At 40.3% G+C, this 15,477-nt stretch overlaps 1 protein-coding gene across 3 annotated transcripts in view; it reads right to left on the minus strand.

Annotated features, from left to right (window-relative positions):
* kcnab1a (potassium voltage-gated channel subfamily A regulatory beta subunit 1a) overlaps positions 1–15,477 on the minus strand; it is a gene marked incomplete at its 5' end in the record, with an annotated part of 92,492 nt that overhangs the window by 5,636 nt on the left and 71,379 nt on the right. For all 3 annotated transcript variants that reach the window (XM_084409901.1, XM_084409900.1, XM_084409902.1), the window contains 5 exons: positions 5,731–5,817; positions 8,242–8,285; positions 8,729–8,773; positions 11,459–11,503; positions 11,586–11,665. In XM_084409901.1, coding sequence (XP_084266027.1) covers positions 5,731–5,817; positions 8,242–8,285; positions 8,729–8,773; positions 11,459–11,503; positions 11,586–11,665 — 301 coding nt within the window. The remainder of the gene's footprint in view (positions 1–5,730; positions 5,818–8,241; positions 8,286–8,728; positions 8,774–11,458; positions 11,504–11,585; positions 11,666–15,477) is intronic.

A 15,477-nucleotide genomic window follows, 5' to 3' on the forward strand; every position in this document is an offset into this window, starting at 1 on the left:
GTTCATTAAGTTCAGCTTGACGTACTTTTGTGTGGTTTCACTCAATTCAATAAGCGCACTCGTGAGGAATAAAAGAATGCTGAAGTGCAGTGTAACTTTATATTCCCTTCAGCTTTTAGAGCGAGAAAGCAGGGGACTGCAGAGCCACTGAGGAACTTTAATATGCACTGCACACAGTGATGAGCACCAAACTCTGGACACTTTACGCATCGATGCAGCAGAAAAGCACTGCATAGCGATCTGCCTGCCCATGTCTATGAGACAGACAGTGAGAGGTGTCAACGTCTAGCCCATGTTTAAAGATAAAACGCATAGATGATTAAGCAAAACAGGCTCATTGGAAAAACATGCCCATGGCAACATTGCTGCAAAATTATATTACGTTCATGTGTAATATCTTCTTGTGTAGGGTGACCATACGTCCTGTTTAACCAGGACATATCTGGCCAGGATTTCGAGATCGCCCAAAATGCCCGGGATTCGTCTTTTGCTTTCTACAGTCACCATTCATTATGTTTACATTATTACGTTATTTGACACTGACACGTACGTGTCAGCTTTGCAGGTCATGCATTCTGATTCCCACGGATCCCGATCGAGACGAAAACACGGGAATTTTCTTAGCAATGCTTACACGCACATCAACCGATCACTTGTTTAGCGTTCATGTAAACACTACATTCAGATTAACCAATCGGAATTAATTCAGTAGGCTACTACTGAATCAAAAGGTGTACATGTAAACAAAATGAATGGCGACGAGAAAGCAAAAGCCGAATCGCGGATATTTTGGGCGATCTCGAAATCCCGGCCGGACATGACCTGGAATATGGTCACCCTATTCTTGTGTAACCCCCACTCCGAGCAGGATTCGGCTTTTCTGGCATGGGAGGTTCACTAACAAGGACACAGCCAGGGGAGTGAGATTTTACTATCTGGCCTCTGTTACACTCACCCCACTAAATCGTCCCATCCGGGTCACGGCACCAACGTAACTCCTCCGGTTCTACTTTGAGCGGGATTTGAACTGCCGTTTCCAGCATGAGAGGCGCACAGGTTCATTAACAAGGACACAGCCTTCAGCGTCAGTCACTAGTGTGACTCTTGAGGCCAGGGAAGTGAGGTTTTACTAGCTGGCCTGTGTTACACTCACCCCCCTAAACCGTCCCATCTGGGTCACGGCACCAATGTTACCCCTCCGGTTCTACTTCTACAAACAAGGACACAGACTTTAGTGTCAGTCACTTCTCCTGAGGCCGGGGGAATGAGGTTTTACTAGCTGGCCTCAGTTAGGCTCATGCCCCTTAACCTCACTCCCATCCGGGTCACGGCACCAACATAAGTCCTCCGGTTCTACTTCCAGCGGGATTCGAACTGGCGTTTCCGGCATGGGAGGTGGACGCACTAACAAGGACGCTAAAGACTGCAGCCTCTAGCTTCAGTCGCCCAGTGAGTGGTGGTAAAAGCACTTTCAGTTTTCTGATGAACGTGAATCTGGCAATGTTTTATTACGGTGATTGTTGTACATATTGTGAGAATTTTCAATTATATTTGAAAATAACATACTACCTACATTAAACCTAACAAAAGCAAATGTGAGATAAAAACACATTTGCTGAAGCATCCATGTCATTTTAGCTTGCTAAGTGCATTGCGCTACAATTTTACTATGTCAGAAAAGTCATACATATGGAGCTGTTTATGTGATGCAAACATCAAAACTTATTAGTTTACAAATCATGCACTATGGTATAAATGTTCTGAGGTCATAACACAGTATTGTACAAGGAACTGCATGAAAATGTCTTTATTAATGGATAATCTACCCCTGTAATCATTATTTTTGTGTTTTGTTGGCTTTAGTGTTAATTTCAGCCAATGGAATCAGTTTGGGGTCCTAGACAGACTCAACTCACAGAGCGAACTGCATTGGAAAGGTAATGACATTTATCATAAATTAACTGAGTTTGTAACAAATAAACTTTATTGTGCTAGACTCGAGGATGATGTAAAAACAGTAAATGGAAGTTAAATTAACATCAATCAAGAGTAGCAGGTTGTCAGGCTGTGTTAGAGAGAGCTGAAAAGCTTGTTAAAGTGGAGAAGTCTGAAAGTATTGGCTGAGTCAGGGTGACCTTGGCATCTGGCGCAGGGCTTTGAAATATTGCTAAGCCCTAAATGCTACACAACAGAACAGCTCTGAGCAGTACATACATTACCAGAAGGGCATACTGATCCCCTCACCCAAGAGAATATTGATTGAGCTTACAAAAAGAGGGTGGATATAAAAAAAATCTCTAATTTCTAGCTCTAAACTGTGCTCTAAGCGATTTAAACCATTTTGCTAACTTTGCTACTTTATGCATAAGCTAATGCTTCCCTGCTATTTACAGAGTTTAAGGCGGTCACATAAGCCGCGTTTCCATTACCCTTCAAATTGCGCAAATTGAAAGTGCGAATTGAAAATACGCCCAATGGAAACACGTCATTTTCACAAAAACGTCCATTTATCTCCAAAAAAAATTTATGCTAACATGAAACATGCTTCATAAACATGAAACATAACATGCTTATGTTTTTCAAGCAATTCGAAAAATAAATATTTCGCAAAAAACTGCAATGGAAACGTGACTTTCCAGGTCACCTGACGTAGATAACGCGGTGTGTTTGGACAGAATACGAGACAGAGTTCTTTATTAAATTCATAAAAGACAAAAGAATTACAGGAATACTGGATTCTAAACCTCAAAGAAATGCCACAATCAAAGACCTCAAAGCAGATATGAGGGAGAAACACCTCATACGAGCCTCTCTCAAGTATAAGTGTCTTTCCTTGCCATTAATGATTGGATAACACACATAAGTCTCCTTCCATTAATAATAATAGCCAGTGCAGCGGCTGAGACATACATAAACCTACCAACGTCCGTTGCCATGATTTTTGGAATTACTTGCTTATCGCAAGAGGAAAAAATTACGTTTTAGTCGCATAACATCGGTTAATGGAAACGCTGTCATTTTGCAATCGTTTTTTCTCGACATTTAGAAAAAAATTATCGCAAAAGTTTTGCGCAAATCTGTAATGGAAACGCGCCTATAGACCGGGAGTGTCCAAACCTGCTCCTGGAGGGACACTGTCCTGCACAATTTAGTTCCAACTAGGGATGCACCGATATGAAAATATTGGTCGATACCGATATTTGAAAGCCGATAATCGATATATTGGCCGATAAATGTAAATAAAAAAATGTATATACTTTTTAAAAGCCTGATCACATAAACAAATGTCAAGCACACAATTATAATGTTCTCATTATAATTTTATGTAGCCTATATGACAGACTTTTTTGAAGTGATTCCAATCATATTTAAAGCAGTTCAAAATCATCATGGTGAACAGTGAGCATCTGAAGTGTCTCAGGCTCAGCTTAAGGAAATAATCCATCTATTAGCTTTAACATATTGGCCAAATTTTCTTATGAGGCCGATGACAAATGATGTTTTATAAACAAAGTTCGGGAGGAGCACGTTCAAATAAGCAATCCAATCTACTCGTCATCAAACAATTATGTCTACCCTAATCAGCATGACTAGAAGTATATATATATCCACACTGTCAACTCACCTAATATTCCTTGACAGTTTTTCAGCATCCCTCCACCACCCCGACTCCCCACTCTTGGCTTAATCTTTACAGCCAGGAATACGGGGGGAGTACTCTGGGTTCGGGCCGAATACCGAGCCCGGAGCCCTCTCCTCGGACAGCACGCCAAATACGCATTTATTCTATCTAACTTATTTGTAAGTGTGAACTAGTGAATAACATTAAAAATGAACAATCGGCTGATACCGTTATGGTGGCCGACATATCGTGCATCCCTAGTTCCATCCCCAAATTAAACACTCCTGAACCAGCTAATCAAGGTCTTACAAACTAGAAACGTCCAGGCAGGCGTGTTGAGGCAAGTTGGGTCAAAACTCTACAGGACAGTGGTCCTCCAGGACTGAGTTTGGACCCCTGACATACACGTTGTGATTTCTCAGGGCACTCATTTCAGTGAAATCTTCCAGATAGTAGAGACTTTTTAAGCAAAGGGCTAAAAACAGCTTGCCTAGCATTTTAACATGTATTTTAACTAATTAGCACCATCCTGAGAGATCATAAATTGTCTTGAATCCCTCCATGGTTGTCTCTAAGGCATGAAACTTTCTCAAAGTATGTGAAATAAATGCTTCTAGCTATGCAGGCTCAATTAAATTCATAGGACAATGCATTCTCATCCCAGTTATAGGCTATGCGTTGCGCTTTATCACTAGGGGTGCTGTAGGCGGGTTGGTTTTTTCCAATTCTTCAGTCAATTTTCGTTTTAGCACAATTATTAAACTGTTGTTACTGCCACAGTAAAGCAAGAATGCACAAGTATCAAGTATGCACTTGCAGTACATTCGCTTCGGTTTCTGGCCTTCAGAAGAAAAACAACTTTGAAGCCGATCAATCTCCTTCTATCATTCATGTTCTCCATCTTCCTCTACTACTATCTGTTCTTCTCTCTTCTCCTTATGTATTTAGGCTTTTGGCATTTGTCTGTAGATAATACGATGGATAAACGAAAGAGAAAATCAGCTAGTCATTTCTTTATGAAGGTCAAAGAGGCTGGAACAACTACCTTTCTTCTCTTCATTTTGCTCTTCTGAGAATAAAACAGTCAGCAGATTCTCATTTTAATGCACATTTTCTCCAGATCAGTCTTGGTGAAGTTGTTTCTCTCTGTTGTTTATACTGTTCAAGAGACTTCGCTATTCTGTGGTTTGTACCAAAAGCACACTATTAAACAGTAGATTCGATTTTCCGGCCGACTGCACTTGAAGCTTTGGGCAGCACTGAGCTTTAACAGCAGTTTGGTAGCTTGCTTGGCTGCATTGCGTTCCTCGAAGAGGTCTGAATATTCAGAAAGGCGCCCCGGGGACTGCACTTAATCATAACCCTGTTATCATGAATACATATTTCAAAGCACTTAGAACTCAGATGGATGTGCCTGCAGGACACCAACACTCATTCTTTTGTCCATCTCTGGCTTTTGATGCCGTATTGTCATTCACAGCACTTTTCTAGAGAGTATCCCAAAGCGCTTTTGTGAAGGTATAAGGTACAAAAAGTCTACTAAAGTCTTCAAGATGTACCCCGAACAGGTCAACTAATGTAATGATTTTCATGCACTGCCGTTCAAAAGTTTGGGGTAAGCAAGATTTTTTTAAATGAATACTTTTAATAAGAAAGGATGCATTAAATGAATCAAAAGTGACATATACAGTAGATTTGGATTTCAATTAAATGCTTTTAAACATTCTATTCATCAAAGAATTTTGGGAAAAATATGTCACATTCCACAAACATATGAAGAAGTGCAACTGTTTTCAACATTGATAACAATCAGTAATGTTTCTTAAGGCATGTCGTGAATTCGAAGAATGCTGAAAATTCATATTTGCCATTCCAGGATTAGATTACATTTTTAAATATATTCAAATTGAAAAAAAAGTTATATTCAATTGTAATAATATTACTGTTTTTGCTGTATTTTTTATCAAATAAATGCGTATAAGCAAATGAGACATTTTTTCAAATCAAATCTTACTCGCTCCGTTCCCAAGGCTCTCGGCCCCACCCTGCTTGCTGTACTCACTGACCCCAAACTTGAGAACATTAGGTGTATATTTGGCCAAACTCACCCTCCATCGGTGTGTTGCTATCGGGCCGGTTGGCGAAGACCACATCTACATATTCCAGCTGCATTCTCTGCAAAGAGCCCTTGAGACCTGAAAGAGGAGATGGTTATTGTGAGTGTGTTTGAGTCTTCCTTTTCAAAAGGTCTGGTAGTGTTTACCTAACAATATAGCGTGATTAGCTGTGCATGGGAGACGGGTTTGTGCTAACTGAAAAGGTGCATGCTATGACAGATCACAATTTGCTGACGACTCAAGCCTTCATGACATCAGGAGAAACCCTCAGCTGTGTGAGTCTGGAGTAATCAAGCTCTTTCTGTGCAGGGCTCATTCACTCGTTGTGTCTCTGTCTTTAATTCGGCTGGATTGATTGGGACTGGGTTTCCTCCTGTGCCCATCTCTAGAGGCTCACTCTGACAGGGTCAGCATCCTGAGGTCAGATGAAGCTTTACAGTCAGGAAATGATGGTGTCTGTCAGCAGTTTGAGACACAGCGAGAGATGTGCGATTGATCAATGATATAGTGGAAAGTAGCCCAATGAGAGCTGTTTCAATCCAAATTTGTGAATTTAACTTGCGTGCAAAGTTGCAATATCGCATAAAACATTTGCAAATAAAGCAGCGTTTCCATCCCATATGTTCATGAGAACAAAAATAAATCGTCACTTCCTGGGAAATTAGCGTGAATATCTGTAATAAAAATGGAAGTTGCTGCAATTGGGGAAGCCGCTGTGTCTCTTTTTTCCTACATCGTAAATGACTTATGAAACGCAATAAACGCTGTCATGTTATCTTGCGTTCGGATGCTGGTGTTTGTGAACGCATCATGTAAGACGCTCCTGGAGGGAATTAAACCAAATTAGCTAATTATGATCAAACCAATTAGCATTCACCATCGCACGCCTGCAGGACAGGTGATCGGTGCGTAAGAAAAAAGACCAAATGGGTAGGTAAAAAAAAACAAAAAACAAGGAACTCGTTGCTAATAAAACTGATACTCATTTGCAAGTATTGATAGTGTGTGGGAGTTCCTTGTTTTTTTAGAATGATCAAACCAGCAATTGAGATGCTGATTGCTATTGGTCACTTGGTTAGTCCAGTTATCCTATCAAATCCACAGTTGAGTTTGTTGTGCATCAAAGGGATTTATTCGGTAAATGTTTTTCCATCGTAGTCTTTTTATCTGATCAAAAATGTATCCGCCTCAATTGAGGGCACAATTGAGTTTGCCGTTTCCATTCCATCTTAATCATTATCATTAACATTATTTTTTATTCAATGTGCTGTATGCATTGCATGAATTGCATTTTAAGTGCAGTTTTTAAATAACTTAATCCAGACTGTCATACTATGACATAACTTGACAATCGTGGGGAAGGGATGTCACTTCATTTCACAGGACCACATACACAAAATCTGTGTATTTACACAATATTTCACAATATCTGTGTATCCTGAGAGACAGATTGTGTGTCAAAATGTGTATGTGCCAAAAATGTATCTCAGCCCACCTGTGTGTGTGTGTGTGTGTGTGTGTGTCTGTGTGTGTGTGTTTCATGTAAACCCTTCATTACGTGGTGAAAAATGTCCCCACAAAGATGGAAATATCCGAAATACATGTTTTGGTCCCTATGAGGAGGTTTTCTGTAATGGGTACGTTTAGTGTAAGGGGATATAATATACAGTTTGCATAGTATAAAAATCATTATGTCAATGGAATGTCTCCATAAAACATTAAAACCTGTGTGTGTGTGTGCGTGTGCGTGTGTTTTGCAGCCTTACCAGACCAATGACTGAACCAAACGCAATGATGTAAATCTAATATACGGCTGGTGTGTTCACAACTTCACAGACAAGCTCCAGATGCAGGGAGCTGCAGGTGTGTTACAGGAGTGTGTATCCTGAGCTCTGTGTTTATAAAATAGGTGTCTGGCCTCGAACTTGCTGGCATGGAAGAAAAATAAGAGCCTGTGCAGAACAGCACACACAACCAATCATTCATCCACCATGTAACCCTGAATATCTAGGCCAGGGTGTGTATTATTTCCTGCACTTTCACACCAAAGGTAACTCTGAACCTGCTGAGAGCATCTACTGTGTGAATTACAACATAACCCGTTTTTCAGGGCAGTGGTTAATACTGTAATATTAAAAGAATAGCTCACCCACAAACTAAACTGATTAACCTTGCTGAAATGCAACTAAAATTCAAGGTGCCTGTTTGTGCCAGATGAAATTCAGTCAAGAAAAAGTCAGATGCATGGGCGATTAGGCATTCGTTCTCGGCTTGATTCTGTGCAAAGTGTGTTCGGTGACTGATGTCGTTTGGCAAGTCACTCTCGTGTGTGTCTGGCTCTGTCCTCTTTAGTCCTGCTCTCTGTTAGTTCTGCCTTCCAGAGCAACACGAACACTAAAACCACTCAATCAATGCCCCGCGAGGAGCCAAACACATCACACACACACACACAAGCTGTGATCACACAGTGAGAGGATTTAAGAAAGAGAAAGTGTACTTCACCTTCAATAATGTGTTTCCTGGAAAGGCCTCGTTCGGTCTCGGCTCTGTGGCGAAAAAAAGGAGACGGACGTACATCACAAAGCCAAGTTTAGTTCAGTCTAACATATGAGACATGTCCTCCTCTTCCAATCTGGGACTTTTCAACTTCAAATAAAACTCTGGCATTTTTTAAATGCTAATTATTATTCATGAGAGAGGATTTGTGGGGAAATGGGACAGGCCTTTTCTTCAGTCTTATCGAGGTCCGCAGCTGCACTTCTGCTCACTGACTCCCAGAACACTTTCTCATTGAGAAAACACTGGGTCAGCGCTCGCCCTGAACTGACGACTATAATTGCATTTATGAAATGTGGGAATCTACGGATGTCGGCGTTAAGTGTGCTGCCCTTTAGAATGTGCAACGGCGCGAGTTATGAAATAAAAGTTCTCATGATAGGAAGTGACATACTGTACGAGCACAATGACAGTGAAATGACAGTTTACTCACTTTCCACCCCAGTAGAGCTTTGTGGTAATAACCAGACTGGATCGCCTTTAGAAAAGGAGGAAGGAGAGAGGGAAAAGTGAGTTAAATATGCACATAAATGTTCCAAAATAACTTTCACTCAAGGGAAAATCTGATTAATCAATAAAACCATCAGTAAACAAACGCTGAACAGAGGAGAGTGCTGGAGAAAAGAGAACGAGACAGAGCTCGTAATAAAACAAGAACCAACATTAGCTTGGCTTCTCAGAGATGGCGAGAACTGAGGGATTTGAAATGTTGTAAAAGTGACGCAGAGATGGTGTTTTTATTACTCAACAGGTGAATAAGAAGTTTTATTGAACAGATAAACTGCCATATGTAGCTCTCTAACAGGTCATTGTGCATGCGTAGTGCCCTTCCTTGATAAAATCAGTATTTAATCATTTTTCGTTTTTGTCTTGATGACATTCCTAAAAAGAAAGCAGGCATTATGTCATAAGAGCTTGTTTAAATGAAAATAATGAAAATATTCAGTAAATATTGAGTCTCCTCTGACAGGTTCTGACCACATATGGAAGTTCGAAAGATGTAAAACGCATGTAAACATCAGAGATCTTGTTATAACAGGGCATGTGACAAGAGTATTTTTGAATGCGACTGAAGATTTGATTCAAGCATTTACATGCTTTCAATCGGATCCTGTTTACATGAAGCATTTTCAATCTGATTATTTGGGTAATAATGTAGCTATTGCAATAAACGCAGCCAAAAGGGACAAAAATATTAAACAATCTTACAGACCCCAAACGTTTAAACGGCAGTGTATAGAAGACATTTATTATGCAAATGTGGCAAAGATTCACGATTGCTGGATGAAGCCATGCCATAACTGCATTATCATCTAGATCTGTTTGCAAAAACCAGACTGGTGTGATTTCAGTCAAATTAGGGTTTTAGTCTGACTGAAATTGAACGGCTTCTATCTATGTTGGCCAGCTATTCGCTCGTTCATTGGTCACATGACTTCATCAAACAGGAGAGAGAGAGAGAGAGAGAGAGAGAGAGAGAGAGAGTGAGAGAGTGAGTGTGAGAGAGTGAGAGAGAGAGTTTGTAAGTGAGTGAGTGAGTGAGTGAGAGTGTGAGAGAGTTTGTGAGTGAGTGAGTGACTATGAGTGAGTGAGTGAGTGAGTGTGAGTGAGTGAGTGAGTGAGTGAGTGAGTGAGTGAGAGAGTGAGTGAGTGAGTGAGTGAGAGAGTGAGAGAGAGTGAGAGAGTTTGTGAGTGAGTGAGTGAGAGTGAGTTTGTGAGTGAGTGAGTGAGTGAGAGTGTGAGAGAGTGCGAGAGAGAGAGTTTGTGAGTGAGTGAGTGAGTGAGAGAGAGTGAGATAGAGAGTTTGTGAGTGAGTGAGAGTGCGAGAGAGTTTGTGAGTGAGTGAGTGAGAGTGTGAGAGAGTGCGAGAGAGAGTTTGTGAGTGAGTGAGTGAGTGAGAGAGAGAGTGAGAGAGAGAGTTTGTGAGTGAGTGAGAGTGCGAGAGAGAGTTTGTGAGTGAGTGAGTGAGAGTGTGAGAGAGTGCGAGAGAGAGAGTTTGTGAGTGAGTGAGAGTGTGAGAGAGTGCGAGAGAGAGAGTTTGTGAGTGAGTGAGTGAGAGTGTGAGAGAGTGCGAGAGAGAGAGTTTGTGAGTGAGTGAGAGTGCGAGAGAGAGAGAGTTTGTGAGTGAGTGAGTGAGTGAGTGAGTGAGAGAGTGCGAGAGAGAGTGTGTGTGATGATACGTGTGTAACCTTCACCTGTTGCTGTTTTGGCAGTAATCTGCAGGTCTCTCAGAGACTCGCTCTACTCTGCGTTGATAATGGTGTAAATGAGATTTCACTGGTGTGAACTCGCGCTGTTTCCTACATTCACAACTGAGAGCTGCCCTCTTAATCGTGGCCTTACAAAATAATTAAGATTCAGTTTAAAGAAGAAAGCTGAGGCTGTGAAATTTAACACATATATCAGGCCAGTGTCGTATTATAAGTGACTTCAATGACTTCACATTTCACACCCAATTGTCACTGTTAGCAAACAAACATGTGACCTTCACACCATCATCTCTGTGGAAGGAGTGAGAAAAAAGGAAAAGGAATGAAAGAAAAGGGAGGAAATTGGGTTATGAGGAAAGTGGGGAATGGGGCAGGAATTAGAATATGGGAGAGAGAAGGAGAAAGAGAGAGAGAGAAAGAATGAACTGAAAGACTGAGTAGGAAAGTAAAGTATTGAAAGACAGAAGAGAGGGAAACTCAACAGCATACGGTCTCTGCTCGGTTCATTAAAACTGTGGATCCCAGGGGTTACTTCATCTTTAATGTATATCCATTAAACATTTACAGACAAGATCAGTCCAGATGTGTTGATGAAATTATATAAAAGTGGCCAGATTAAATTAGTTATAATTTGTGAAACTTTCACCTGTAAAACTTTCCCCCAATACACAGCTAATGTGGAAAGCGCTTTGAATCTTGTAGCGAATAATGAATCTCACTTAAAGTGACAAATCAGTAAATTTCAAACACAACCCTCACCTAGATGCTCTCGTCTACTGGCATCGATTAAGTGAAACTGAGCAGAATCCTAGAGATCAAAGTCCCCAAAGTGTGTGTGAGTAATGAGACGTAAGCAATAACTACAAAGCTCCAGTTCCACTTGCTTTCTCGTTTGTCCCTCCTCTCTCGTGTATTACAGCTACACAGATGTGCTTGACATATATCACCCGTACCTCCAGCCCTTCTTTTTGATGATGTTTCCCAGGATGACTTCAGCTCTGTAAAAGACAGAGATGTTAATAATGACTCATGGAGTAAAGTGAATTATGGGTAATCTTGTTGACGCTGAGTCATACTAACTTTCCAGCAGCGTACACTTCTGCGGTGTCAAAGAGGTTCACCCCACTCTCGTACGCTATAGTCATCAGCTGCTCCGCCACCTAGAAGACACACACACACACACAGAGAGACAGAGACACACACACACACACAGAGAGACAGAGACACACACGTACACGTACACAGAGACAGGGACACACACACATACACAGAGAGACAGAGACACACGTACACAAAGAGACAGAGACACACACACACAAAGAGACAGAGACACACACACACACACACACACGTACACAGAGACAGAGACACGTACACAGAGACAGAGACACACACACACGTACACAAAGAGACAGAGACACACACACACACGTACACAGAGACAGAGACACACACACACGTACACAAAGAGACAGAGACACACACACGTACACAAAGAGACAGAGACACACACATGTACACAAAGAGACAGAGACACACACACGTACACAGAGACAGAGACACACACACACAAAGAGACACAGAGAGACACACACACACACGTACACAGAGACACACACACGTACAGAGAGACAGAGACAGAGACACACACACACACGTACACAGAGAGACAGAGACACACACACACATACACAGAGAGACAGAGACACACACACGTACACAGACAGAGACACGTACACAAAGAGACAGAGACACACACACATACAGAAAGACAGAGACAGAGACACACACACGTACACAGAGACAGAGACACACACACACACACACACACACACACACACACAGAGACAGAGACACACACACGTACAGAGAAACAGAGACACACGCGCACACACACACACACACACACACACACACACACACACACACACACACACACACACACACACGTACAGAGAGACACACACACACACACACACAGAGAGATAATTAGAGATAGAGGGGTCATGCCCTTCTGAGCAGTCACAGTGTATAATACTTTTATTGCCATTTATTTTCACTCCACATTTCTCGAAGTCTCAAATCTCCTTCATCAGTGAGGCAATGGTGATGCTAGAGGGTCCATGGAAAGTTTAAGACAGATAAAACTATATATATAACAAAACATTACATAATTATTAAAATACTATATTTAATATATTTTTGTATTTTACTTTCAATTATTTTGTTTTAAAAAGTGTAGTATAAATAAAATGTTTTAAAAAAAGTTTAATGCAATAAAACACCTTTTTAAAAACTTATTTGTATATATATTTATAAAACTGAATAGAAATGTCCTTCATTAAATATAGACAGAATTATATATAAGATTTACTGTAATATATACTATTTTTCTCACAGTTTAAATGGGTATTTGTACATGGAAAAAATATGTTTTTTGGAAATATTTTTATTTTCCCTTGCAAAAGGATCATCATACTTTATAAGTACTATTACTGTTTTCCAGTCCATATTCACCTATGAACAGAAAATGTTTAGTGCTATTGCACATTAAATCAGGACCAGGCTCATTCCACACATAAGAGTATTAAACAGAGATTGGCCTTTTCAAATCTTTGGTGTCACTTGGACATTTAAGCCGTGAGCCAGTCTGAGTCGTTCAGGTGTGACTGTGTTTAGATTGAAGCAATTAAAGAAATCCCTGTAGATGATTTAGAAAGTTCTGGGTGTTTATCGGGAAGTCTCACAGTGCAGAGCATGTCGGCCTCATTCACTCAGTCATCAATAACGTTTCGATCAGTGGATCTGCAGTAAAACCTGCAGGGTGAGAGTGTGTTTGCAGATGATTGAGTTTGTGTGAATATATGCGCATAAGAATGAGCTTATTTGAGTCTCTCACGCTCTCCCTCAGGCCTAAATCACATAAATGAATCCGCATAAAAATTAGACAAAAGCAGAGCATTGGTTAAGGGAATTAAAGCATCTTTAAATGAAGCACAGAAGAGAGGAGAGATATTCACCTCAATCATCAGTGCAAGTGTTAATATAACATTTGAGAGCGCTAATGTAAATGGATTGCGGTTTTTTAAGGGTTGTGATATTCTTAGCTCTTAGGTCTAAGTCTGTACACTTATGACTTCATAAACTATGTGAACTAGTTCTGTGAAAATAATGCTTTTGGTATATGAATAATAAGGAAAAAATTTAAAATGCATCTGAAATATAGTAATATCTAAGTCAGTTGTGAAACTCTAGAGGGCGCAGGCTGATGGACTCTTAAAGCTACACTGTGTAGGATTTTCTCCCATCTAGCGGTGAAATTGTATATGACTACCAACTGAATATTACTTTCTAGCCCCTCCCATTCCGAGGGCGTTTTAACTTCTACGGTGGCCGTATTATTTCAAATCTGCCGGAAATCTCCCTCCTACTTTCACTCACTCCTACGAGCCCACATCCCTACCAGACACCTACGATCGATCAACGAGCGACGTCTCGTGGTTCCATCACAGAAAGCCACAAAATCACTTTCCAGAACATTCTCATTCACAGTTCCATGCTGGTGGAACACTCTCCCCACCCTCATCCGGAATGCAGAATCCCTGACAACATTCAAAAAACAGCTGAAAACCCATCTCTTCCGTGAGCACCTAACTTCATAAAAAAAAATAAAAAAAATAAAAAAACCTTTCCCTTTAAAACCTCACTTATCGTGCTTATGCTACTCTGAATAATGCCTGAACTTCGTATTTTGAGCACTTCTTGCGTTGTTATTGTTTTTTGCCTCTTCATGATGACTCACTTAATTTAGTCCTAATTTGTAAGTCGCTTTGGATAAAAGCGTCTGCTAAATGACTAAATGTAAATGTAAAGTCGCGAGTAATCTCCCTCTCGCATTCGTCACTGAGTCACTGAGTGTAAAAACGCGAAAGGCGAAGCTTGAATTTCCAGGTATGTCCCTCTTTGGCTAATGTATTTTCAAGATGGAGGCGCAACATGGCTGCCGCCATTCGAGCGACTCGCTCGTATGTATTCTAAATGGCAGATTCTACGCTTACGAGAATACTTGACTAGTTGGTAGAAGTAATTACACATTAATGAGCACATATCATTTTGAAAGAACTAGTGTTGTCACGATACCAAAATTATTGTTTCGATACCGATACCAAGTCAAGAATTGCGATTTCGATACTTTTTCGATACTTTTCCTGAAAAGGGAGAAACACTCTCAAATATCATTGCTGTGCTTTATTTTAAAACCGGGACAACATTCTAATCATATAACACACTAATAAATGAACATATGACCAGCAGATATATTAAACATTTGAACAAAATATGAAATATCAAAATATAAAAAAAAATGAGAGCAATGACATTCAAGGTAAAAAAAAGAATAAATTTAGCAGCATTATCTCAGTTATCATAAGAAACATAAGAGTTACCGGTAATAACTTTATCTTGATTCTGAACTTTGAATAAAAATATGAACAGCGATTATATTAAACAATGTTTAATATTGGTAACATATGATAAGCCTCATTGGTGATATATTTGACATATGGGGAGAGAGTTGTGGAAGGCCTATACTTCATGTTAAACATAAATATATAGCAGCAAAGACAACGTCGGCAGTGTTGGCGGCAAAATAGGCTACAGAATATATTGTTCTGTATTGACAGGTGCAGTATTTGAAAATCGATAATATATTTTTTTAATTACATTTATATCTGCATTTATGTCAAAACCTAGAGACTTTCAAACATCAAAATGTCATTTATTAATATGTATTCGTGTCAAAATGACATAGAAACATCTTTTCCTATTCTATTTTGCCTGGAAACGCTTCCAACACGCTTGCGTGACGCGTGAAAAATAGGCGTCGGTTCTATTTCTAGCATGCACGCGCGTCACGCAGGCAGTGTGCTAGCTCTAACCTGTTAACAAGGGAGCCGAAATAAAAACGGACACG

This window comes from Rutilus rutilus, assembly GCF_951802725.1.
Source record: "Rutilus rutilus genome assembly, chromosome: 5".
In the NCBI taxonomy this organism is placed as follows: domain Eukaryota; kingdom Metazoa; phylum Chordata; class Actinopteri; order Cypriniformes; family Leuciscidae; genus Rutilus; species Rutilus rutilus.